The 26,458-nt window shown below is 32.8% G+C and overlaps 2 protein-coding genes across 2 annotated transcripts in view; both read right to left on the bottom strand.

Annotated features, from left to right (window-relative positions):
- The window catches only part of LOC134855064 (myeloblastin-like), a 128,467-nt gene extending 109,674 nt beyond the window's left edge, over positions 1-18,793 (bottom strand). Inside the window, exon 1 of the mRNA XM_063871444.1 lies at positions 18,697-18,793. Within this exon, the coding sequence (XP_063727514.1) occupies positions 18,697-18,793 (97 nt within the window). The remainder of the gene's footprint in view (positions 1-18,696) is intronic.
- A 3,283-nt stretch (positions 18,794-22,076) lies between these two features.
- LOC134855573 (azurocidin-like) lies at positions 22,077-23,663 on the bottom strand. The gene is made up of 3 exons (XM_063872111.1): positions 23,263-23,663; positions 22,984-23,074; positions 22,077-22,700 (listed from the first exon to the last, which is right to left on the bottom strand). Exons 1-3 carry the CDS (start codon positions 23,534-23,536, stop codon positions 22,163-22,165), a joined length of 903 nt encoding a protein of 300 aa, XP_063728181.1. The 5' UTR covers positions 23,537-23,663; the 3' UTR covers positions 22,077-22,162.
- Between the last annotated feature and the right edge of the window lie 2,795 nt (positions 23,664-26,458).

Here is a 26,458-nt window from a genome sequence, read left to right as displayed (position 1 = left end):
GAAGAAGACCTCGAACAAGAGACGACATACGACAAAGTAGAAACTTACCATTTAGTTTCATGGTTGTACGGCAAAAGCCAACACAAACTTTTATATTTAGAATCTTATTAGCAATGAATTTTGATTTTCATTTGCAAACATAAAATTTTGAAGTCAATCTTCATGACAATTTCAGGCGCTAAACAAAATTATTAATGTACAATAACGATTGATAAAAAGATCTCAGATCGTTTTCTTAATTTCTGCAGTCTTATATAAAACATATTTGAAAAATATTTATTGAAAATGAAAATAAAAATTAGTAGCATGACAATAAATTGTTAGTAATCATAAACCATCTGATGTCCCAGCTTCATCACCTAAACATAACAGCAATCATAAGCTCACTAATATCAATAAAATGCTAAATCTTCTTCTTAAATAAATTTAAACCATTTTAAACTTAAATTCACTTAATTTTAAAATCAGATCATCAAGGCTTATCCTTGGATCTTAATTAATTTTCTCTTTCACTAAATTTAAAACCTGGATCATCAAGGCCTATCCTTGGATCAAAAAGAAAAATTTGGTTCTCCCCCACCCACTTAGCAAGTGTCTAACGACCTCAAACGTCGATTCACTATCCAACCCTTCCAAAAGACCCAAGATTAATAGAAATTTTTAAAAAAAACTAACCATTCAAATTAAGATAAACAGTGAAGAACTTCGGTTATTCATCCTTCACTTGATTCCTCCTCTTACCAGACCCAGGATAGATCTTAGACTTAGTAAGTTTAAAATAGTATCTAACGAACTACTTGCGTTCTAATTATACCTGAACCTTGTGGATCGATTTACTACTCTCCAACCCTTGAACACAATCACTACCCCTAAGTAAGATTAAATAAGTTAACACCTTAGCTTAGACTAGCCACGAGAAAGTAAAAAATCATTCTTCAGAATCGATATACTTTTCTCTCTAACCCTAAATAAAAAGACCCAGGTTAAGCTAACCAAAAAATCGTAAGGACTAACAGTCTAAGAACATAGAAATACCTAACAACTTTTTGCATTCCTCATCCTAAACCTTATGTCATTCAAAAATCTAGGAAATAAGCAAACAATCGTTTTACACAACTGTGAAATAGATAATAAAAAATACGATCTTGTAATCACACCTCATACACAAACAGTTGGATACATTAGAACAAAACAACAAACAATAAAAAGAAAAATTATAAACAAACAAAGACAAATCACACGAAAAAGATTTTCAAAAAATAGAAACGCATTTTCTGAATCAGAAGCCAGCAGTTTAGATGAACTCTACAAATTAAAAGAATCAATTGATAAAAGTTGTCCCATTCACGATCAATTATATTTTTCCGACTCAAATTCATCAAAAAGAGGAAAAAGAAGAATAAAAAAGCAATATAAACACAAACCAGTACACCTCTATAACTGGAAACAACCAATTAGACACATTGATAGCTATATATTAACAGTCATCAAACGAAAAAATGAGCCACACTCAAAGTGACGATAGTCCAGATGACGAAGAGATTTACCCCTTCCTCATAGATGCACCCGATGATAGAGGGCAACATGATTTTTGTAAGAATTCAATCGTAAATTTGTTTGAACCCGGAATCAGTCCATGCAAAGCAGAATTCCCAGATGTAAAAATCAAAAGACAATTTATTGAACATTATTTGAAAGACATATGTAACTTAACCCAACAATATGGAATCTACACCATAGAATTCAGCACACCAAATTCGAATCATCGTAAATATGTAATTCAAACAGATGATCTTGAATTAGAATTTTCAAAAGTATTCCTAGAATATATCAAAAGCATACAATATCATAATTCACAAAGAGCAAACTCTATAATCACTAATGAAGTTTTTGCAATAATATATACCTATATCTCTATATTAGAAAACACAGAATTGCAAAGTATCTCACCAACTGAAACATCCAAACATACAAAATTACGAAATGAAATTGCATTATTTTCAACTTTTCTACATATAATCAAAGGAAATTTCACTAAAGATGATGTTTCACAACACACTAAACATGACTTACAAAAAATTTTGGCATGGTTTATAATAGATTATTTCACACATAATTTAGACTTAATTTCACAAGCAAGAAAAAAATTCAGACCTCAAAATTCAAATGATGACACTGCCATTACAGAACAATCAGACTACGTTTGGGACCCTGAATGGTCTCATCCTACATTTATAAATATCCCACAATCCATCTCAAGTCAAGCAATAAGTACAATATCTTATCACAGAGATTATGTAAAAGTAATACCACTAACCATTGATGCAACACCATTAAACTACAATACATTTTTACCTGATACACGAAATAACAGTTTAAATTCGACCGTCATACACAATGAAAACCTTCATGGAACTAGAAATCTTACACAACAAGATATTCAAACACCATCACACTTCATAAATGAAGAAATTGTCCAAACAACAACAACTATACCACAAAGAATTTCACCAATACACCCAAATTTAACAACACCAAGAAATACAAATACTTCACTGGCACAAGTAACTTTACAATCAAAAGTTAAACCTTCGGTTGCTCCAAAATATTCACATATGGATTATCAAACATATAGACCAATGACAATACCGTCAAAAACACGAAAATCATTCACAAGAAACACCTTTGCAGAACATAATTATAATTATGCTCACAAACAAAGAACAAATCAACCTCCCCGAAAAAACACACAAAATTTAAATCACTTATGTTCTCATTATTGGAATCTCCCGAAAACATCGACAAATTCTTTAAATTTTCCAGATAATCCACAACCTACACAGGATTATACTGAAAATTACCCATTCTTCCAACAAAATAAAAATAACCAACATACACCATTAAATACAAACTATTTATCATCCGATGAAGATGATTATCACCAACCAGATAGTTTTGCACCATATACTTAAGAATAACGCACACAAAGACCTTGACAACCTCGAAGTTTGAAAATTTACCCACAAAACCCAACAGATGTACAACATCCACAACAAATGCATATACAAAATCCATTTAACACACAATCTTTTCAACCAATACAACCACAAAATCCAATGTCAATGCATTCTTATCAACCAACTCAAATGCAAAATGAAATACCGCTTCCATATTACATTCAGCAACACGAAATAACAAAAAATCAACTTTCAAATTTTTCGCAAATGCCAAATGCCGCAGAATCACTACAGATGACAATGAATCCATACCTCATGGGTGGATCATCAATAACATCCAATAAACCACTGATGGTATTCACAGGAACAGACCCAGAATATTTTGTAGAAGATTATTTAAATGCAGTAACAGTTGCACCAATGACCTGAACCAATTAATACGCCACTACATCAAAATTGGATACATAGACGCACAGCATTGATACAAACAACCTTAGATGGCGCAGCTCAAAAATGGTTTTCAGTATTACCTATAGAAATAAAATCAGACTGGAAAAGATTTACACAAGAATTTTCAAAAATGTTAGACTCCGAAAGAAATAAACAACACCAAAGAGTTTTATGTAATGAAATTCGCAGATTACCAAATGAAACCATCAAACAATTAGCAGTACGCATCGAAACACTAGTTCGAAAAGCATATTCACTGAATACACATGACTATAAAAACACAAAGATGACAGAAAATTTAATGATGACCTTAACACCTCAATTAAGGAAAATAGCAATAAAAAAGAGAGCATCTCATCCTTCCTCAATTCGAGAGCCAGATTTAGATTTTCGAAAACTAGTAGATAAACTAGAGCAAGCGGAAATCACAATGAAACTTGAAGAAACAGAAAATCTAAAACTACATTATGTTAATCGAATTGAAACAAACACTAAACATATAAATAACATACATGAATCAGATACAGGCCTAATTGAAAAAATCACTGAAATACTAAATATCTATGAAAAACATCCAATTTTTATAGGCAAACTTTCCTTCAAAAAATGGTGTAATTATTGCCGACGATACGGACACAGTATTTCCGAAGGTAGACAAAAACAACAAGATAATCAGAATAAACCTCAAAAGCATGAAGAACCAAATAAATCGTTCTATCAATATATGAAAAAAGATCAAAATCGACCAAACAAAAATATATATAGTAATAACAGTTCGGGAAAATCACTTCCGAACAACACCAATTAAACAAGGAAAATCAATCACCATATAACTCAAGTTATAGAGGAAGATCACCAGAACGAAGAAATACATAAAATTCTTCACAAAATAGTTATAATCGATCAAATAGTCGAAATAACTATTCGATATCAAATTCCAATGCAACACAATTTGTTTCTAGATCCAGTTCACAATCAAACCCAAGAAATAAACACTATTCCAATAATCAATCACGAAACTCATCATACAACAGAAATAGAAACTATTCACATAATAGAAATAGAAGTTATTCGAACAATCGAAATCAGAATTACCCGAACAATCGATCAAGAAATAACTCGTATTATAGATCAAACTATCACAGATCAAATGATAATTATCAAAACAGATCACGGAACAATTCACAAAATCGAAACTCAAGTTATAATAATCAATATAGAAATTATTCCCAGTCACCACATAGAAATAATAACCATTATATTAATTCTAAACATCGATACAGAAGTAGTACACCAAAACATCAAAGACATATTAATCAAGTACAGTCAAATGAAGAAACAACATCAGAGACCCCAGGTATTGATGACACGGGAAGTAACGAACTACAACTAAATCAAATAAACTGTGGATCATCAGATACAGAAAGTGATACAGAAAATACCATCTCTGTAAATGTGATAACAGTCGAAAACGACTATGAACCTATCATATATGAACAACCTTTACATCACATATTTATGAAAATCAATTGGAACTCCTTCACAATTATTATATTGGACCCATCGATGCTACACAAACTGCACAAGAAGTAAACGAAATTAACACGGTAATTAAACCTGATGAAAAAGACAAAACAAAATGTTCAAACACAAATCATATTTATCAAAATATACAAAAAGAACAACCCAGAGAAAAAATTTGGACAATACCATTTCTCCTAGAAAGTCCAAGAAACAAAGAATTTCAACCACCAAATCTTGATTCAGGAGCAAAATCAAACATAATTAATATTCCCACATGGAATGAAATCAAAACATTACATCCAAAATTAACGCCTCTTGCAACCTCTAGTAAACTAGCAACAGCAAAGGATCAACATTAGTAAATTATGGAAAAATCCAATTATTCCTTCTCCCCACAAGAACAATGGAGCAAAATAAAATTCTAAGCAAACCATGTGTACAAACATTTCATTTTACTATATAACTGATATTAAGCACATTATCATTGGCATACCATTTATATCAAAACATATACCAACAATCAACGTCTTAAATAGTAAAATACTAATCAAAGATAAATACACACAAACAAAAAATACAGCTCTAACATTTTTTCAAAGATTAAACAAACAACCACCATTCTTCTCAAAATTTTATCCAATTTATAACCAACAACGGAAACACCTGAAACCACTATCAGGAAATATATATAATTTTTCAATAAAACAAGTTCACCAGTATGATAAAAGACAAAATAAACCACAACTTTTTAAGTCAGACTTTGAATTTAAACCTATTCATAAGTTTTTTAAAATCACGATCTCATCTATAAAATATTTGAAAAACACGAATTCCGACATCATTTCGTTACACGTGTATAACAATACACCGTATCAAGTAACATTACCCTTAGGACTTTTAGGATATTGCGAATCAAACGCTACAATCTCACCCATACATGAAGTAGCCTTTTGCGTAAATAATATACTCCAATTATTAGATATTTGCCAATCCACAGTTCTTGACGAAGAATTATCCATAAATAACATATTAAGCAATGAAAAGAGAAACACAGATTACTTCACAAAAACTCCATATTTTAAACCAACGTTCAATATAACAAATTACACAAAAGAACAACAAAAATTTTAACGATGTTTAATTTTGAACACTCACAAACTACACAAATCGAATTTGACAAATTAGCAAAACAACGGTTAAAATATTCAACAGTCTACGCAACATCAAAATTTGACGTTGGAAAAATCAGTTCATCACTACATCTCCCGTTAAAACCTGACGCAGTTTTCAAAAAACAAAGAGCTAGTAAAGTACCAATTCATTTACACGACAAAATAAATAGAATACTTGATATTTTAGAACAATACAAAATTATCTCACCAGTAAATAAAGAAGAACAACCAAAAGGTAACACTTTTATCAACCCTGTTATCATTCTAGCAAAAGGAGAATCATTAAAAACAGTTTTAGACGCTAGATACCTCAATTCACTAATTGACGAATCGAAATGCAATTGGCCTATTGAACCAATACAAGTAATCTTAACAAAAATAAATGGAAAATACTTTACAAACGCAGATATGAATAGTGCATACAATCAAATGCCACTAGATGAACAATCATGACGTTTAACACAATTTGTTATTGGAAATCAACAATATGAATTTAATCGCCTATTCTATGGAATTTCCATAGAACCAGCAGCATTTTCAGCTTTTATGAGTAAAATTTTTAGACCACTAATACTCAAGAAAAACGCAATCACCTATTTGGATGATGTTTTTATGCAATCACAAACAAAAGGAGAAATGTTTACAGTTTCAGAGCACTATCATAAAATACTTCAGAACGAAAATCTGAAGGCCGCTCCCGATAAATCACACTTCGTTTTGACACGAGTTAAATTTTTAGGACATAATATAGAAAAAAAACACAATCACTCCATTAAAATCACGCATTGATGCTATTCAAAAACTTCAACCACCAACAAACAAAAAGAAAATCCAAGAATTCCTTGGAATGTTAAATTTCTTAAGCAAGTACGTTTATAAAATGCAATCATATTTAAGACCGTTCTATATTATCCTCAGACAACAAAATAATTTTAAATGGACCACTGAACATCAAACACGATTCGAAGAAATTAAAAAACTTTTAACTGAACAAATTTCAAACACAATTCCAGATCCAAATCAACCATTCTATGCAATGTGCGATGCTTCAAATTTTGGCATCAGCGATGCATTACTACAATCACATAGTTACAAAGAAAATGAACCTTATATCAGCAAATTCCCGATTATTCACTCAAGCAGAGCTACGACTCTCAACTCTAATGAGAGAATGTACAGCTATAATTTATACACTTACAGAATATGAATTTCTGATACTTGGATCAAAACATCCAACAGTTCTATTCACAGATCATAAACCAATCATTTTTCTCTTCACACAAAAGTCAAATCCAAATCACCGAGTTTATAGATTTCAATTAATTCTAATGAAATTTCCAAACTTACATATAGTTTGGACAGCAGGAAAGAATCTTGCATTACCAGATACATTGAGTCGAAATACACCACCTGAATTACGAAAAACTACAGTTGAAATAACAAAAAATATAAAATTTTAACTTGCAAAAGACGAAACATCACCCCGACTAGAATGCAAATATGCACCAATTTGGATAAAAGCATTATGCAATGATTGTATAATATGTCAGCTAAATAAACCTTATCCAAATCAAAAACGAATAGCACAAAAACAAGATTTTAAAGGACAAAGTTTATATTTTAACCATCGTATTTCATTCGATACAAAAAGACCAATTTCACCATCCTCTGAAGGAAACTCCTACCTTATGGTAATTGTTGATGTATTTACACATTATGTAGCACTCAACCCAGTACCACATTGTAATGCTTATTATGCTTACACAACACTTTATGAACACTGGATAGCTAAATTTGGATTACCCGAAATCTTAGTTACAGATAACGGTACAGAATTCATAAATAATGAAATCATCACACTATATCACTTATATAACATCAAACATAAACCACGTACATCTCATGCACCTTGGTCAAACGTTTTAGTCGAAGGTATGAACCGTTCACTACAAGAATATCTTAGATGTATCATAAATGGAAATGATAGAAGATACACAGAATGGTCAGCAGATGTAAAATTATTTCCCTTAGCATATAATTCACAAATTACGACAACTCTAGGAATGTCACCATACGAAATGGTTTTTAATCAAAAGCCACGTAAACCAATTATGTTGACAGCAAACTCTCATAAAAATGCACAAGGTTATTGCCAACCAAATAAAGACTCAGTTTGTTATAACCTACCTTTACACACGCATGATGAAGATCATTTTCATCACCCACAAATCCTTAAATTAGCCTCCGGCACACACACCAAATGGATTTTAAGTAGAGATAAAAAACACAATGAAATTTACCAAAGAGTAACAAAAAAATTGTTACAAAGGCAAAACATTAGCGAACAAATTAATTCACGCTTTACACCAGCCTCAGATTTAAAAATTGGAACAGATGTCTTAATACCTAATTTTAATACACAAAAAGGAATTTCTAAAAAATTACAACCCCTTCGCAAAGGACCATACCACTAATTGCCAAACCCACTGACGTAACATATAAAATCACCGATTCAAACCAAAAAGAAATTGTTCAACATCGGAACAATCTATTGCCTTACTACCCAAAAGAGTACGCACTACGCGAATTAACTCAATTATATTCTTTCACAGGTTTAAAAATTATTCAAAATCATCCACATACGGAAAAAGAAATAGATGAACAAAACGACATTCATCATGGAAAACAAAATACAAAACCAACTACAACTCAAAACAATTCAAAAAAGCTAGATCAAAAAATACCTCAAAAAGAAAGGAAAAATAGGAAAATGATAGAAAAAATTTTACCACAAGAACAAGTCGAGAAATCAGAAAATAGAGAATCATCACGACTTAGAAATCAACCACGTAAAAACTACAAAACATTCATCCCACAATCTAAAATATTAAAGAAAGTTGAATTTCTAAAACAACTTTAATTTTAAAATCCTCGCACCTCTCGATCATATTGAATCTTCATTTTTCAAAATCACATGCTGACAAAACACGCAACAATTCTAGTTCAAATTCAGCCAATAGGATTCATTCAATCCGTCACCTTCTATAACTATAACACCAACCTATTAGACAAAAGATATTAAACTCCAGGCATATCTATAACTATAACTTTACAACCTCCAGGTCAAAAATAAGCAAACCACTCAGACTTGACAACTAAAATAAATACCACCATAATATCATAACCCTCCCTTATCTAATAACGCAAAGATCAACAATCTTTTCCCAACTTAGACCTCAAAACCCTCCAACCAAAAATGGTAATTTAGCCTAAAGTAAAAATACGACCGTATTCATTTGGCCTAAAGTACAAAAATCTCAAAAATACCCCAGATCACCTGACAAATAAAAATAAAGCAAAGAGGACCTCCCAAAAACCATAAAATTAGCCCCCAACAACTTTTCACAAAACTCAACCCACTTGTCAAAAAATCAATAAATAACTCGACCACACTTGAAAATCGCCCCAAACAACAAAAAATATTCGACCAAGAAACCATTTCTTAAATGCTCTTCTCTCGATCAGTCAATATCTTTAAAAAACCAATTTTCAACTTTTTCATAAACTTTTTCACAATACTTAAACTTTTATTCATATTTCTCTTTGATACCTTTGAAGCTTTTATAATATTTTTAATCATTTTTTGCAATATTTTTTAAATTTTCTACTCCCTATTTGAAATATACTTCCAACTTTCCCAAATCATTGACCATATTCACAGGTACGATAACCCAAAGTTTATTTAAATGATACGAACAATTTTTAGTAGAACAGATATTTTTTTACTATTTGTAATTTTTATAACATTTTTATCATCCCTAATATTGACAATGTGCAAATTTATAAAAAAGGCAATAATCACATTCGCCTTAGCAATAATCCTTTTAATTCTTTTCCTTGAAGAATACTACAATAAACATAAATTTTTTCACTAGGAAAAAGCAATCAGAATACTTTCAAAAATTGCTAACCAACAATCACACAATCAGTCTTCACCGACATCATCCCAAGAAAACCCGACAATACCTACAACTACCCAAAACCCCCAAACATCCACACGAATTTCTTTCCAAGATAACCCATACACATTTGAAGAACGACACGCTCGCTTATCCGAACCATTAGAACCAGTTCAGCGACAAGCACCCCTAAGTGAACCAACATATAATTTATACCCAACATTACCACAAGAATTAAGTAAAATAAGACACATAAGTCAAAATCAAAATATTATTGAAATAACTAGACAAATTATACATCCACGACGAAATAGAAATTTTCAAACCCCCCGAGTTCATTTTGATATACCCCAATCCCCATCACCAATTACTCCAGAAAACCCAAATAGCACATTACCAGAAACCCCTACACTTCTTTCACAATGTAGCACCTCAAGTATACCCTCAGATTACTTAGGTTCAACACCAACATCTGAACAAATACGTAACAATCCCTTTAACCCCCCAACCAAACATCACGACTACCATATTGGACATCACACTCATTCACACAAGGTGAACCAAATTTAATAAATGACCCAATTGATATTTCTACGGATACAACAACATCATCATCACTACCAGAAACAAATCTTTTTTCTAATATTTTCCGATCAGAACACAAATCCTTGTCCTTGCACTGGACCCCAGTACTTATTAGTAACACACTACGATTGTGAAGAAAATGAACGAAAAACACTACACAAATATGCAATAAATCAAGTATCACAATGCGAAACAGAACCACAAGCTTTAGAAACTACAAATGTAAAAGCGACACTGTATTCAAAAGCCCGAGCAACAACAGTCGCAGGATATAAAATTACAGCAACATTTTCCGAAAAAAAGTACATTGTTCACAAGTTTCAAACGGAAATAAAAACCGACTTGACCACGAATCATTCTACCAAAGTAATATAGAACGACTTCTACATCTAAATCCCGATGATTGTAAAAACGAACTACTTAGACTAAATATCACAAAAAAAAACACCGACAGAAAACTAGTGTATTTTCAAGTCTTTGCCGATTCTGTGCATCAAGTAGAACTTGAAAGATATCAAGGACATATAAAACTAGATGAAAAATACCCATACGACGGCGCACACGGAAGATTAACTTATGACATACACGATAAGCACTGGATGCCACACATTGGAATAAATAATCCATCATACTGCAAAGCAGACACAAAAATAAAGGATATCCAGAAATAATGTTTTTCGATTGGAAAATACAACTCAAAAAAATACAAATCACACGAGATTTATCCGACAACACAATAGATTACCTTGTAAAAACGATCAAGGTTATTGTGATCCTACAACACGGACACAAGCAACAATTGTTTGGTTTCCCGAAGATACATGCACAACATTTCAAGTAGTAAAAATACACGCTCGAATGATAAAATTTCACGAAAAATATTTTATAGAACCAATTCCAATGAACAAGTCCATCCATCACGAAAACAAAGTACTGATTTCCGAAATATCCATAATTTAGAAAATAAATTAACACGTTTTCAAATATATCAAGAAACAGAAATCGCATGCAAATACAGGAACCCACTTTACAAAACACAATATTCTGAAATACTAGTTGAATACGAAAAAGGTTTCGACATGACCACTGGAAAAATAAAATTTGACCCTTATGCCACAGGTCACCCTCTAAACGAAGGAACATCGTATATACCAGTTAACTTTCAAAAAAGCAATGGTCAACCTGGTGGAAAACTAAAGCCACATGACACTAGAAGTACACGTTTACAAGAACTATCACTAATGATGAACAGTTATTTTGGTAATATCCACTATGATATCTACTTTGATTAGACTACACGATTAGTCGAATTTTTCAAGAAATATCACTCTCCGAATTAGAAACACTTCACCAACTATGCGAATTAGAAAGGACACAAATCCTACAATCACTTGCACTAGCAGTATTAAAAATACCCTACGCAGGATATTTATTGTCAGGAAATAGATCAAATTTTCTAGACTACGAAGGAAACATTTTATGGTTTTATACTTGTACCAAAAAAGTATCACCACTATATCTTTTTGAAGATAAAGGCTGCTATAAAAGAATCCCTATATTTTATAAAAATAAGGTACATTTTGTTGACACACTTTCAAGACGAACATATTTTTGGGATACCGCAGTCCAATTTGGATCAAAAAATAGCCACAATGAAGTACAATTGAACCCTGATGAAGATAAATATTATCTTCTTACTCCATACCCTACGTTAATGCAATCACTCAAAAAATTTCACCCGAAAGCATCAGAGCTATTGCTCGTAATCCAAATATTGATTTACAATCAATTGGAATATATTCAAAATCAGATATCCAACACCACATTAGAACACAACAATTCCAAGAATTGTTAACACAAATGGACACTATACAAAGACAATCAATTGATCATAATTTACGAAAACTTGTCGAAACAGCAGGATTTGCAGATATTTATACACAAGATTATAGCGGATATTTCAAAGACATTAAAGACTATATATATCTAAACGGTGAAAAATACAGACCACAAGATATTTCACCTACAAATATTTTTAGCTTTGTTACCCTAAAAAATGAAATTCTTGATTTTCTAGGATGGCCCTATTACATCTTAGAAAAATTAACTATCCTATACGCAATGTCTAACTTTATAGGATTTCTTTTTTCACTTTTAAAAGGAATCTATAACACATGCGCTATACACACACAAGTAAATAGACAAGCAAGTGTAGCACGCATACTATTTGCAGGATTTTTTGGAATTTTTTCTTCATCAATAAACAAAATTCTTCTAGACGCATAAATAAAAGAATATAATACAAAAATAGCGACAAGACAGAACACGTACGAAGAAGAACATAATAACATAGAAGTAACACCTACCGCACCACAGTTGCCACCCCTACCACATAACCATCCATTATCCTTAGTCCCACGTAATTTCCGAAACCTAGCAATAACACATAACCCAAATTTTAGACCAAATATATCGCAAAGTCCCATACAACATATAATGACACATCATTCACAAGACGATAATACATATGAACAAATTATAGAACAACCCCATACCACCGCTTTTCAGTCTCAAAATAATCATTTTTTTAGCCCACGATGAGCCAAAAACTTTAGCCCACGATGACACCGCTCAAATTCCCACCCAACCAACCTCCACACTCCAATCCCAATAATCCCACTTTTTGCTTTCCCACCACCCGATTTCCCAACTATTAATATATCATCAAGCACGAATTCGGATACTAACTCAGATATTTCAGTTTTATACTCCATCTCACAACTTAATAACCCTAACATGGAAACCCCTGACGAATTTGCAGACTCCGAACCATCTCCATCCAATAATTTTCAAACCAACTCCTCAGTTTTTTTTTCAAAACTCCCTTTTCAACCAATCCCACCAAATAATTCACTCCCATCCGTTTCCACTCCTTCTTATGCTTCGCAAGTAACCCCAACCTACTCTCCACTTCCTTCCGACCGATCATCTAATAATTCTCCCGATACCCCCCAAATTTCCCAGGAACTCGATAATTTTATCACCCTACAACAACAGTTAATACACCCTAACACCCTCACCATACATCAAATTTCATCCACAATAGAATCCTCAAACCCACCTACTCCTACACACTCCTCAGCTTACACTGCATCATTAGCACAATCATCCACATCCACCGAAACATCTAATAGCACTAACCGAGCTTATCGCACTTTTAAAAGGAAATTCCCGAACCATCCATTCCCGACCAAACCAGGAACAGCCTGCGAAAATATTAATCATCCACAACACACCAACACGAAAGATTTTCTAGCAGTCACCTTACCCTCATTCCCACAATATACATTAAACACACCTAACGACACTAACGACACACGTAGTTTTGTAGATGAACATGTTTTAATGCCCACACTTCACTGGACAGCATATTACCATTTTACTAATCCCCTTTGCCTGCCACTATCTAGTACTCATGACGATATAGAAAAAAAATAAAAATATGATATATAGACTCACCGCAACACTAACACCTAGACATTTTTCTTATGTAGGATATAAAAAATTACTAAAAACATTCACTGCACCTCGTGCTAACGAATTTACAATAGAATATTACGACCATAATATCATCCGAACTAATCAAGACCAATTTCTAGATGACGACCGCTTCGCTAACCCACAACTAACATAAAAATTTTTCATCAAAACGTCATATGTATTCACACATAATATTTTTGATAGAAAATATGATCACATCATTTCTGAAGCACTAAATGATATTCAAGCTTACGAAAGTTTTAAAGACAAATTTCAGTTAATTTCACTAACCTTTCACTTCCTTGCACCACATGAACGCGATTTGCACTGTTCACACGACATTATGTTACGCACTAAACAGACTCATACATATACATACTATCGCTTCCTACAAAATCATTTTGATTTACATACTCCATCAAGACAACCACACCATCGTTTTCAGTTTCTTAACTGGAAGTACATTTCACCATTTTTTCTGAATTTCACTTATTGCATCAAGGATACTAACCTCCACGGCATCCTCCGCAATTATGACCCAGTAACACAAATGTATATATTTTGTCCCATCACGAAGACCTTTAACGCCGAAGAATCCAGACCCTTCCTTATCCCACATGAATTTATCCAGCCTTTAGAAATCCCAATATTAGAATTCATTCACAATACTAAATATAATCACAAAATATATAACCTCATTCAAAACACACCTTATGAGTTTGCAGTAGGCACCGAAGAACTAAAAACCATTAAAGCACTTCAATTGCTTTGGCCATTGCTCCAAACTAAAAACATCATTCGCATACTAGCAAAATTACTAACAACATCGGACATGATACACGACATCTTCCCCACGGTTTTTTCCCAGACGATTAACAGGTAAGTATAATTTAAAAATATTCTTAACTAATAAATTTAAATTAGTACTAACCATTCTTTATTCATGTTTCTTTTACATTTCTAGTCTTCATACCACGATCATCTGCAAAAAAATAGAAAAAAAAAATAAACTTGTTAAAATTCTTCTAAATTCATTAATATTTTGCACAAAATAATATAATAAAATTCATACCAAATATAGTAAATTAATTTATAAATTGTTTCCCCATGAAGCAGTAAACTTAATTACGATGAAAATTTATAACTTTAAATTTTCCCAAAAAAAACAGTAAATTTGAAATTCTATGTAATAAATTGATAAAATGAAAATGCAGTACTAACCTTTTGATATTTTCATTCACTCGCACAAGAATTCTATCCAAACTCGCACAGCTCGCCCACGAAGAATTGTTTAAATAATGATTTTGAGTTTCAAGTTTTAACACTCAACAACTCTAACACGCGATAACAAGTTTCATACTTTCCTTTAACTCGGTTGGAAAGGAATTATATACTAAACCAAACTAACCAACGCAGCTTACTAAACACCACAAATCATAAAATAACAGCATGACTAAGAAAAGAAAACCAACGGTACCCAAACCGAATTAACCAGTTTCAAACTGGATAATTTATTCTTTTAAAGACTATTCAAAAGTCTAAGAAAGAAATAATAAAACACAAAAAAGTCGCAAGACAAACCAATACCAAAACAATTTGATTTTTGAAAAAAGGACACAACCAAAGAAACATAAGAAGAACGAACATAAACCCAACATAAAACGTTATCACATAACAGGACCTCTCAAAGAAACAGCACGAAATCATACTCCCACTCCTGGCCTAACCCACCAGAGAGGACGTCCTGAGCATGCTCTATAGCCGGCCTAACCCACCGCGCTACATCCACGCTTTGTGACCACACTTCTATTTTTAATAAGAGGTACTCAAGTGTGAGTAACTCTTCAAAATAACCGAGCTAAAACAAAATGCTTTTGTGAAAACAACTAACTAAATTCATGATTAAAAAACCGAACTAATAAAATTTTATAAAATGTAAATCATACCTTGCAGTATATAGATCAACACATCCATCCTTTGAATTGCAGAAAGATAATTCTAAAAACTCTGTAAAACCTGGATGGGTGGAACCTGATCTAAACTATATTTTATGATTGGATAAATTGGATATTTTACCACTGTAAATTATTTAATATTAACCAATCATAATCCATCTAACTAACAACCCACTTATTTGTAAGTGCTTAAATTACTTGTAATTTCAGCACCAGAGAGATTTGAATTTAACTTAGAAACTAGTTGTCTCTCCAATAGAACTTCAGCAGCCGCAATAAACCAGTATACCCTAGATCTATTGAGCCTAGCAGAGACTAATTAAACACCGAGACTAGAAAGTATAAGAGTAAGATTCGGGTCGGTATTAGACTAAGAAGTTGCACCAATCTATCCGGCCGAAAATAAGATAGCGTGACGAGCAGACGGTGTACCCTATCCGAAATTACTCTATGATTTAACCACATCGGTTATAACTCAATACATAGATACATACATACATACATACATACATACATACATACATACATACATACGTACATACATACATACATACATACATACATACATACATACATACATACATACATACATACATACATATATACATACAGGCATATATACGTATATACATACATACATACATGCATACATATATTCATACATATATACATACATACATACATACATACATACATACACACGACTCTACAAAATTCCGCCTAAATTTCACAAAATGCACAGTTTGGCCTCGTTATGATATCAGTATAGAGCACTCTGAGTTTCTCTTGACACTTTTTTTTTACAACTGGCCCATCTCATCGAGAGGGGAAAATTTTATTATGCTGGGCTACTTAAAACTAAAATCCACCATAAAGCGACAATGCAAAACTGTGGCCTGTTTTCCAGAAAAAGAAACCAAACAACAAGCAAACCAATTAAGGAAAAAAAGTTTTATTCATTGGCACACATTCAAAAAATGATTTGCGTAATTGTGATGTTGTTTTATCAGTTTTTGACTTTGAAAAACGGTTATGACAGTTTACTTTTTTTCATAATACAAGATTTCTGCGCTTGCCAAAAACGGGCTAAACCTATAAAAGTGTCTGCAGTTGATAATGTATCCATTAAGGTAGCAATTATGTTTTTTTTCAGCTTCTAAAATTTAACTCGAAAAGAGTGCATACCCTAAGATAGGTTTGGAAGACACCTAATGATAATCTAGAATGAAATGATGCTGTTGACTTATTTACAAAATGAAGATGATTTTGCATTTCTGGAAGACAATTTTGTAAGGAAGACAAATCAGATAATGCATCTTGTTAAACTCCATTAAATTAAAACATTTCCATTTATTTCATAGAATTGTTACCACCTCTTATTTTCTTTTTATTTCATACGTCGAACAGATTATTTTTGTTGAAAGTTCAAGTGAGTTTATGTCCGTGGTGGCTCACCCATGGAGTAATTCCAGATCAGATACATCATCTGCTCATCACGCTATCTTATTTTCGGCCGGATAGGTTCGTGCAACTTCTAAGTATAATACCGATCTTAACCCTACTCTTATATCTCCTTGTTTCAACGGGTCTAGTGCCAACTGGTATTTGCGAGTTAGATATCACGAACTGTTCTGGAGAAGAGCAACTGTTTGCTTAGTTAAATTAACTCTGGTCTGTTGCTGAAACTATGAATAGTTTCAGCCTTTCAAATTATTGTAAGTATTAGTTATGGATCATAATTGGTTAGTAAAAAGTAATCTATAGAGATTGTTTTATCAATAAAAATTGGATATAAACACTAGTTTTAAACTGGTTCCACAAGGCGGCGAGAAAAAGCTAAATATCGTTTTCATTCTCAACTCGTTTGCGTTTTATTGCCTTTTTTTAGTTTTCATAATATTTGCTTTAATTATATCTCTTATGAGGGGTAAAAAGCAGAAATTTTAAAATCTATCTATTGCGAGAAAAAGTTCTTTTGTTTTGTCTCAAAATAGAGCTACGTTTAGTCAATTTAATTTTTTCTTCCACGCAACAGCGAACGGCTTCACTTTCGCAATTGCTTCATTTTATCAGGTGACGGGTTCTTATTACTTCTATTATCCACTGAAGAGTTTTGTGTCTTGTGCCGCCTATTAAGTTCGATATAAATGGGGGTTCCTTCCATTTTATTCAAATGTGGAGTAATTATAGGGATGCGGTGGGAGTCTTTCGGCTAAGTCTTCGTTCTTGTACTTGAACATGTTGCTAATTCTGTTGATTATTCATGTCATGCAAATATTTAAAATGAATTAAATGAATCTGATAAAAACATATGGAGATTCCTTTTGAGGCTATTGCTTCGGAAGTGAAAGCAATCCATAAGACAGAGTTCCTTCCTACACTGGAAGTTGTCGCAATAACTGAAAAAATTATGTAACGGTCTTTCTAATTGCGTAATTTAACTAATACTTATCACTCAGCGGCGAGCTTCTCTTAAAACCGTAGAACACAAAGAACCATGTTCTAAAGTAGGTTTCAAGTTTTTCAAGGGAGTTAATAACCAATAGCAACTTACTGGGTATGTCTGCATTTCGCTCAGAGACCATTTCTTTTGATCTTTCAAACAGTTTGGGCAGAGCAGCTGTTCCGGCAGTTATATGGAAAATACACATTCTAATTACAGAAGCACATTTTCAAAAGCCAGTGAAAACCGTAATCTTTGAATACTAGGGTTCAAAAAACAAACAAAAACTTGATTTTCCCGAAGGCCATAACTTTTTGTGTGCCAAAAAATTGAGTGTACGGGCCTAGAAAGCGGAGATTGTAAAAACCCGTTCTATCCATTTAAGCCAAAATTTCAGATTTGGGAGGGTAGCTTTTGATAAAAGTCAAAGAGTCTGAAAAACGGTAAAAAAAATCACAATTTCAATTTTTTGAGGGTCATTACTTTTTGTGTAACAACTTAACAAATGGGCGTAGCTGTTTATGCAGAGGAGCTTTTTCCATTCCATCTTTTTAATTGAAGTCGAATCCCCAGATGTGAGAGTGTAGATTAAGACAAAACAAAAACCCAAAAATTTGGGTCAGTTATCAAAACCCCCCCCCCCCCCATAGAGTTTTTCGAAGGCTATAGATATTAAAGTATGGTGAAAAAAGACTAGAGAAAAACGCAGAAACACAGTTTACTAGGCTGTATTTCCAGTGGTACCACTGCTAAAGTTCTTGAAGAAGCAAAAAATTTTCTGAAGCCTCTCAAAAATTAAAAATATAGAACCCACTCAGGGGCGGATCTAGGATTTTCTCGAGGGGGGGGGCGGATTTTCAAAAAATTTTCCAAAATTTTGACGACCCTTTTTTTTTTTTTTTAGGTCGACCAAATTGATTTTTCGAGCTCTCCCAAAGCACTGTTTTGCCCCTACTTTGGCAAAATTTTCTGCGCCGCAGGCAAATTTTTGAAAAAACAGTCAGAAAAGCCGTTTTCAGGCAATTTTTGAAAAATTTTGACAAAAAAATCGCGTTTTTTTGGCGCGCGCTCCCCCTCAAAGTTAGTATATATTGGCGCCGAAGGCGCCTTTAGAAAAATTTTAGGGTCGGTCGGCCAAAAATGGATTTCTGAAAAAGTATCAAAGGGGGGACCCTTTGGGTCGGCAGGGGGTCGAATCCCTGAGGGGGGGGCGTCCGCCCCCCCCCCCGCCCCCCCCTAAATCCGCCCCTGAACCCACTCCCAATTATATTCTGAAAAAACATCAAACAAAGACCAAAGACATCTTACCCGCATCCAGTTTCAAGCGTTAATAATCGATCAAATTTTTTGAAGTTAAGGAAAAAATCTCTCCGTATCTACCTCGGTCTCGAGGAATTGTTTATTGGTCGCGCCGTCTCGGCCTTGTTCTGGAAAGTCGCGCCGCGTTCGCCTGTGTCTGGAAATTCGCGCCGTCATCGCCTTGGTCTGGAAAGCCGCGCCGTCTCTGCCTTGGTCGCGCCGTCCCCGCCTTGTTTTTGCACAAAAATCCATTATTATTAATTATAATTGATTACAATCCCTTTTGTTTGTCCATTATGTCTTCGAATTTGCATCTAAATGGCTCATATTTTATGCTTTTTGTAGACGTTGGTTCCTATGAAAAATGCGAGAAATGTTCTCAAAGTTTTCCAATCTTTTCAAGTTTAAAAGGTTCTTTTTCATTTCTTCCCCAAAAGAGTTGTTTAAAATGCATATTTTAAGTTTTTTAACCATGAAAACAACAGCAAATTGATTTAAGTTCGCGATCGATTCAGAAGATTTATTTTTCATCTACCGCGGAAATCTTCACACTAATATGAAAGGATCTCTATGAAACTTTTGTTTCGAGGTAAAACTTTGTGTTCAGATGAACCAAAGTGTTCAAGAGATCTCACTTTTAGAGATTTTTTTATTGACTCAAAAATATTAACCCATAAGATATAATTCGAATATAGCTTTAAATTGACAAAATTTTGGCAAAATAAAAGATTATAATCGATTATAATTTATTCTAAGGTTTTTTGTCAGAACTATAATCAATTATAATCGATTTTATGATATTATTATCTCTTGGAAAATATCACGATAATAATCAATTATAGATCCTTTAAACACCTAACTTTAGTAATTATAATCAATGCATATTTTAAGCTTTTTTAAATAACAAACATCAGCAAATTGATTTAGTTTTATGATTGATTCAGTATATTTATTTTTCGTCTACCGCGGGAACTTTTCCACTCATATGAAAGGATCTCAATGAAAATTTTGTTTCGTGGTAAAATTTTGTGTTCAATGAACCAAAGTTTTCAAGAGATCTCTCTTTTAGAGATTTTCATATTGACACAAAAATAAAAACCCATAAGATATAATTCGAAAATAACTTTGAATTGACCAAATTTCGGCAAAATAAGAGAATAATCGATTATGATTGCTTATAATTGATTTTAAGAGTTTCTTGTAAGAACTATAATCAATTAGAATCGATTATAAGCGATTAAAATCTCTTGGAAAGTATCACGATTATAATCAATAGCAAATCCTTTAAACACCTCATTTCGGTAATTATAATCAATTATAATTGTCAATAAATTATCATAAAAATCCGTTATAATCGATTATTTACGCCTGAACTTGGATGCGCGTAAACTAGAAGCCCAATTACAGCTGGAGAAACCTGTTCGATCTTTTTTGATTATGTTGTACTGATGCGGGATGAACTGGGTAATTTCAAAGGTTTAAATATTGGGCTTCACCAAATTTTTTATCTCTCTTTTAAAATAAGAGTGAGTGTTTTTTTAGTTATTTTGAATTTTTGCTAGCGACAAAGGTTTTTTTGTACAATTTTCAAGGCGTAACATCCTATGCACGAAGGCTTTCCACAACCTCTTGCCTCGATAAGACCCTTGATGTAACCCTGATGCAGCTTGTTAGTTCATTAATTTTCTCTAAACTGTAACTAAATTCAAATTCAAGATGTCAGATTAAGTTGTGTGTCGAGAAGAATTTTAAGAAAACGGACAAGAAATTGATTAGGCAGACAGTTGAAATAATTTTATAAATTAAAAGGTCATGTACAGAAACAAAAATATTGCAGTCAGTTATAATTACGCGAGTCAAAACAAAGCTTTGGGAACGACAAGCAACAGGTCTGATCTAGACGGGGATTAGGAGCATAGACGACAGGAAATAAGACGATCAGAAAATAACGGAATTTAGACAACAATTTGTGTGTCTTTCTTTACGGCCGTTTGCTTGTCGTCTAAAGTGCTGATTGTCTAATTTCATAGGCCCTGATCTAGACAGTGAACTTAGTTATCGATCAAATGAGAAATTTAAAGAAACAAAATACAAGCTTGCTAGTGGTTGAGCAATTGATTACTGCAAAATTTTTAATTTTTCCCCCTAATTGCAATTACCTCACCAAACTCCGTTCTTTTTATTTCGTTTCACTTGTTGTTAGTTTGTTTTACTTTCTCAGTTAATTGACAGCTTAATTGACTAATAGATCAGATCGGCTTAACATTCACCCAAAACCCTATAAGTCCATCTCAATTAGTTTTTTAGTTTCTCGATTTGCATAGTTGCTCAAATGATAGTTTATCCAATTATAAAACACGGGCACACTTGCAAAATAGCTTCCTCCGTTACAAGTTTCATTGCTATTGAGTCCGGGATTGGTCATCCAATAACTGGCAACACCGTACAGACATTCTGGAACAAGAGACCCACAATGGAATTTATACAAAGGACCTCCTTGGTCCATATGACAAATACTTCCTTCAATGAAACGTGGTCGCGTACAGACGTTATCCGCTCTGCACATTTCGTGTTCAGAATTTGTTTTGTATTTTGACAAAAAGAAGAATGTTTCGTGCAAAACAACCGAAAACTGGTACAAATTGACCGACGTTGACGTTGATCCCATGCCTGCAGCGCCAAACATTCTATAATGATGTTCAGATTCTGGAGATACTTGAGTACATAGCGGAATGATTTTGTTTCTGGCATCTCGAATTGGTTCAACGGTTTTGAGCAAGGCAAGGTCCATAAGCGGCCTAGGACCACCAATGTACCTGAAAATTGAAGGCGAATTGAGCTTAAATTCAAAAGTTTGTCAAATTAAAAAATTTTATCATTTCGATCACTATAAACGAATCATACCTGAAAAAATGTATAAAATATACAATAAAAATTATAGATTCGAATTGAATAATTAAAAGAAAAAATTCAATCTTTTATTTCACAAAAAACGGTCGAAAAGTATGCTTTCAAATCCAACCAAAAAATCCAACAAACTAAACAAGAGAAAATTCGTTTTATATTTAAGAATTGTAAATTAAGTACAAATAAACTTACGAAGATGAGATGAATTTGGCTTCCACAGCATATTTCACTGTCTCAGGGCTTACTTGCCAGAACGGTCCAACTTCTAATGTCACATTAGAGACTAAACAAGCACACGATAAAATTTAAGGCAAAGTACAACGAACTTGAGATCATAGTTTCCATTAAAAACCTTTAAATCAGGGATGTGATTCAATTCCACGAAGATTTATGAACCGTTTAAAAACTTGAAGATTTGAATTTTTTGAAAAATATATTTTTTTCTAATGTAAAGGTAAATTTGAAGCTTACCACCGACATGATCAACACAACGAGCAGCTGTTACGACAAATTGCTCCTCAATAATAGTAGCGCCACAGAAAAACTTGGGCGATGAATAAGTAAGCTTGGCGTAGAAAGGCCTCGGTTTGCTGTACAGTCCGCTAACTATAAGCGCCTCCGATTGGAGTTCAATTTTTGCCTCATCACTGTTCACAGGCTTCACAATTCTTGAAAAAGAGAAGTTTAAAAGAATAGAAAAAAGGTAAAGGAAAAGACGCGCTTGTTTAAGTCGATTTTCCGACATTTTGTTGTTTAATAATTGTTCCAAACAGGTGTTTCGAGTTTCTAGTACAATACTGATTGGTTGGGCTCAGCTGGTTTGTCAGAGGGCTTTTAACGCATGTTTGCACAAAACTATCAGAAAAATCCAACCTTCAGTGAACCGATTGAAAATTCCTAATTACTGACTGGTAATTCCTATTTGTTTGTTAACAAGGTACAAAATTATGGCATCATACTGAATAGTGCCATTGAACTCACATGAAACACTTTGTTCAATTTGATATTGGATGAGACTAATAAAATAGTAAATTCATTGAAAATCTAGCAAATCAGTCCTTCAATTCTTTCGAATAGGTTTAACATAGACCAGCAAACCAGGAAAAATTTTCTCAAAAACCAATTAACAATACTGAGCCGGATCATTATACGGATAAAAACAAGCAAAAATAATTAACTAGTCCACGAAAGTCTGAAGAAAGCACGCTCAAAAGAACAAACCTTTTTAAAACTACATCTGCCATAATAGTTTTGATTAGTTTCGTTCTACATACTCTAATGAGACTTGAAACTAGCAAAGTTCTGGCTTCTTGGAGAACAAATTAACTTGGCTACCAGGGAATTGGAAAAAAAACCATGAAAAAATAACAAAAAATAATCAAATTTCCGAGGCATCTTCCGAGAAAAAGAGGTATGGCCTTGAGCTCTTTGATTTTAAAAAGATTTTTTTTTTTTGCAATTTTGAGACTTTTTTTAAGTCAAGAAAACTAAATCAGTATAACATTTTCTAACCAGCTGAGTGTTCTGAAGTTTCTCAAAATCTATTTTTAAAACTAAAATTCGCTAAAAGTCAAATTTTTTGTTAAGTGATCAATAAAAGTATTATCCAACAACAAATTTCAAAAGTAAACTTCCCCAAAAAAATAGTCAGTAGTGCTAACTAGTTTTGTCCTCTGGATTGAACAAAGCACACTGGTATGATGCTTCAAACAAAATCGCAAGATATGATTTAAATATTCATCAAATATCTTATAAGTCAGAGCAAAAAAGGAGTAAAAGTACCAAGAAAAAATTACAAATTTAGTAATCACTTATTCGAATAATTTTTGATTTTTTCAAGAAACACAAACGACTTAAATTTCACACCGCGCCAAAAAGTCTCTGAACTAATAAGCAAAAAATATATATTATTGTTGAGATTATAATGATCAATATGATTAACCTTATGACCATTTGAAATTACAGAAATGGAGGCAAGAATGGGAGAATCGTTCATTCGCACAACTAGTTTATTTGTGAGCTGTTTTATATGATAATATTTTTAAAAATTAATTCAACTAAAATTTTGTTTGTGCAAAGCGGTTGTAGATGCGAAAGATGAGGATTTGGAAACTAAAGTTTCACAAAAATAGATCAACCACCTAGATGGAACGTGCATAGATTTCCACGATGAGAAAAGTTTCCAGCATCTTCAGTGCCAAAGTCAGCAACGAAGATTTCGTTGAGTTTCGAAAACTTCAGTGCTGATTTTGACTTGCAGCAGAAAGCAAATGACTCTTGATTTCAATCAGAAGCGTAGAATTTTTAAGACTTAAATTTTGTTAAAACATTTATTAAACAAATATGAAGTGTATTTTTTGTATAAAGGTTTGCGAAGAAAAACTCTGGTGGAAACTAAGAGTTTTGAAAAGTGGTGTACATGTTAAATTATACTTGCGATGCAGAATCAACTGAGTATCAGTAACCTTGTTGTTTCTTAACCTAGCGCGAAGTAGATCTGAAGGAATTCCAAAGTGCTAGTTTTGGGAGATCCATATCAGGTCTTCGATTTCGCACTCCTAAAAAAGGCTGGTAAGCTCTTGCAAAACAGTATCACATAAAAATAAGTTACAAAACATATACTGTTTGCATGTAAATTGTATTGAACCCATTTTAAACACTTTTAAAATGTAAGTAAAACCATTTGCCATCTATCTAAATAAGTTCTATTTGCTATCGACTACAATTGCAAGTGGGGTAAAAGTTTTTTTTTTTAATGTCAGCATTTTAAGGTAACTTTAATATACGATTTTATCGAGAGCCGGTAATAAAAACTACCTAAAAATTTGACGTACAAAATGTGCGTGTGAACTGGTTTTTGATTTCCTCAATAAAAACCAGAAAATGTACAATTCGAGAAGGAAAATAAGAACTATCTGGAGATTATACTCAAAAGCTATCATGAACAGGTAAAGTTACTGTCTAAAAAAATGTTTTTCATAGATATTTTAGAATGAATCTTAAAAACTCTTAAATAAGCAAAACTGTTTTATAGACCGGGAAAGTCCAAAAATTCTATAGATAAGTATTCTCTATCAATTTTCAAAACCGGCACATTTGAGCGAAAATTAAAAAGGTCCTCAATCTTGCAATTTCATAGAAAGAAACCGTAAACTAAACCAAATCAGACAGTTTTCATGAATCACAAAATGAGTAATTTTTTTACCCATCTTACAAAACTAGACAACTTTTGAGCAACGAGAAGACACCTATGTCTCTTCATTGAAATTGGAAAAAAAATTTGATAATATGTGAAACTTTCGAAAAAAAGACTGCTATGGTTCTTTACTTTTTTGAATTAAGTATACTTAGGTATGACAGAAATTAAACGAATCATGCAAAATAATTTAAGTTTTTATACTACTAATTTCACAATGTGCTGAAGTACACATGCACATTTGTTCAAATGTTAGATTGTGGTGATTGTACCTATGAGTTTTTTCTGCTGTGTTTTATGTGTTTTTGCACAAAACACACAAAAAACTATACGTTTTTTTATGGAAACAATGTATGTCATAAAATTTTCATATGATTGAAAAAAATTAATCAAATATCGATATTCGAAAAAAATCAGAAAATTTCAATACAGTTAATTTTGTCCCGATGGAATCGGATCTCACACCATTTC

This window comes from Symsagittifera roscoffensis, chromosome 10, assembly GCF_963678635.1.
Source record: "Symsagittifera roscoffensis chromosome 10, txSymRosc1.1, whole genome shotgun sequence".
NCBI classification, from domain to species: domain Eukaryota; kingdom Metazoa; phylum Xenacoelomorpha; order Acoela; family Convolutidae; genus Symsagittifera; species Symsagittifera roscoffensis.
This window is presented reverse-complemented; position numbering and strand designations above follow the sequence as displayed.

What these genes read in the sequence shown, in the direction of transcription:
- LOC134855573 (XM_063872111.1), bottom strand. Translation starts at nt 23,536, where the DNA reads ATGTCGGAAAATCGACTTAAACAAGCGCGTCTTTTCCTTTACCTTTTT. An exon ending in TTGTGTTGATCATGTCGGTG is followed by an intron (nt 23,075 to 23,262) that starts GTAAGCTTCAAA and finishes GTGCTTGTTTAG; the next exon opens with TCTCTAATGTGACATTAGAA. An exon ending in GCCAAATTCATCTCATCTTC is followed by an intron (nt 22,701 to 22,983) that starts GTAAGTTTATTT and finishes TTCAATTTTCAG; the next exon opens with GTACATTGGTGGTCCTAGGC.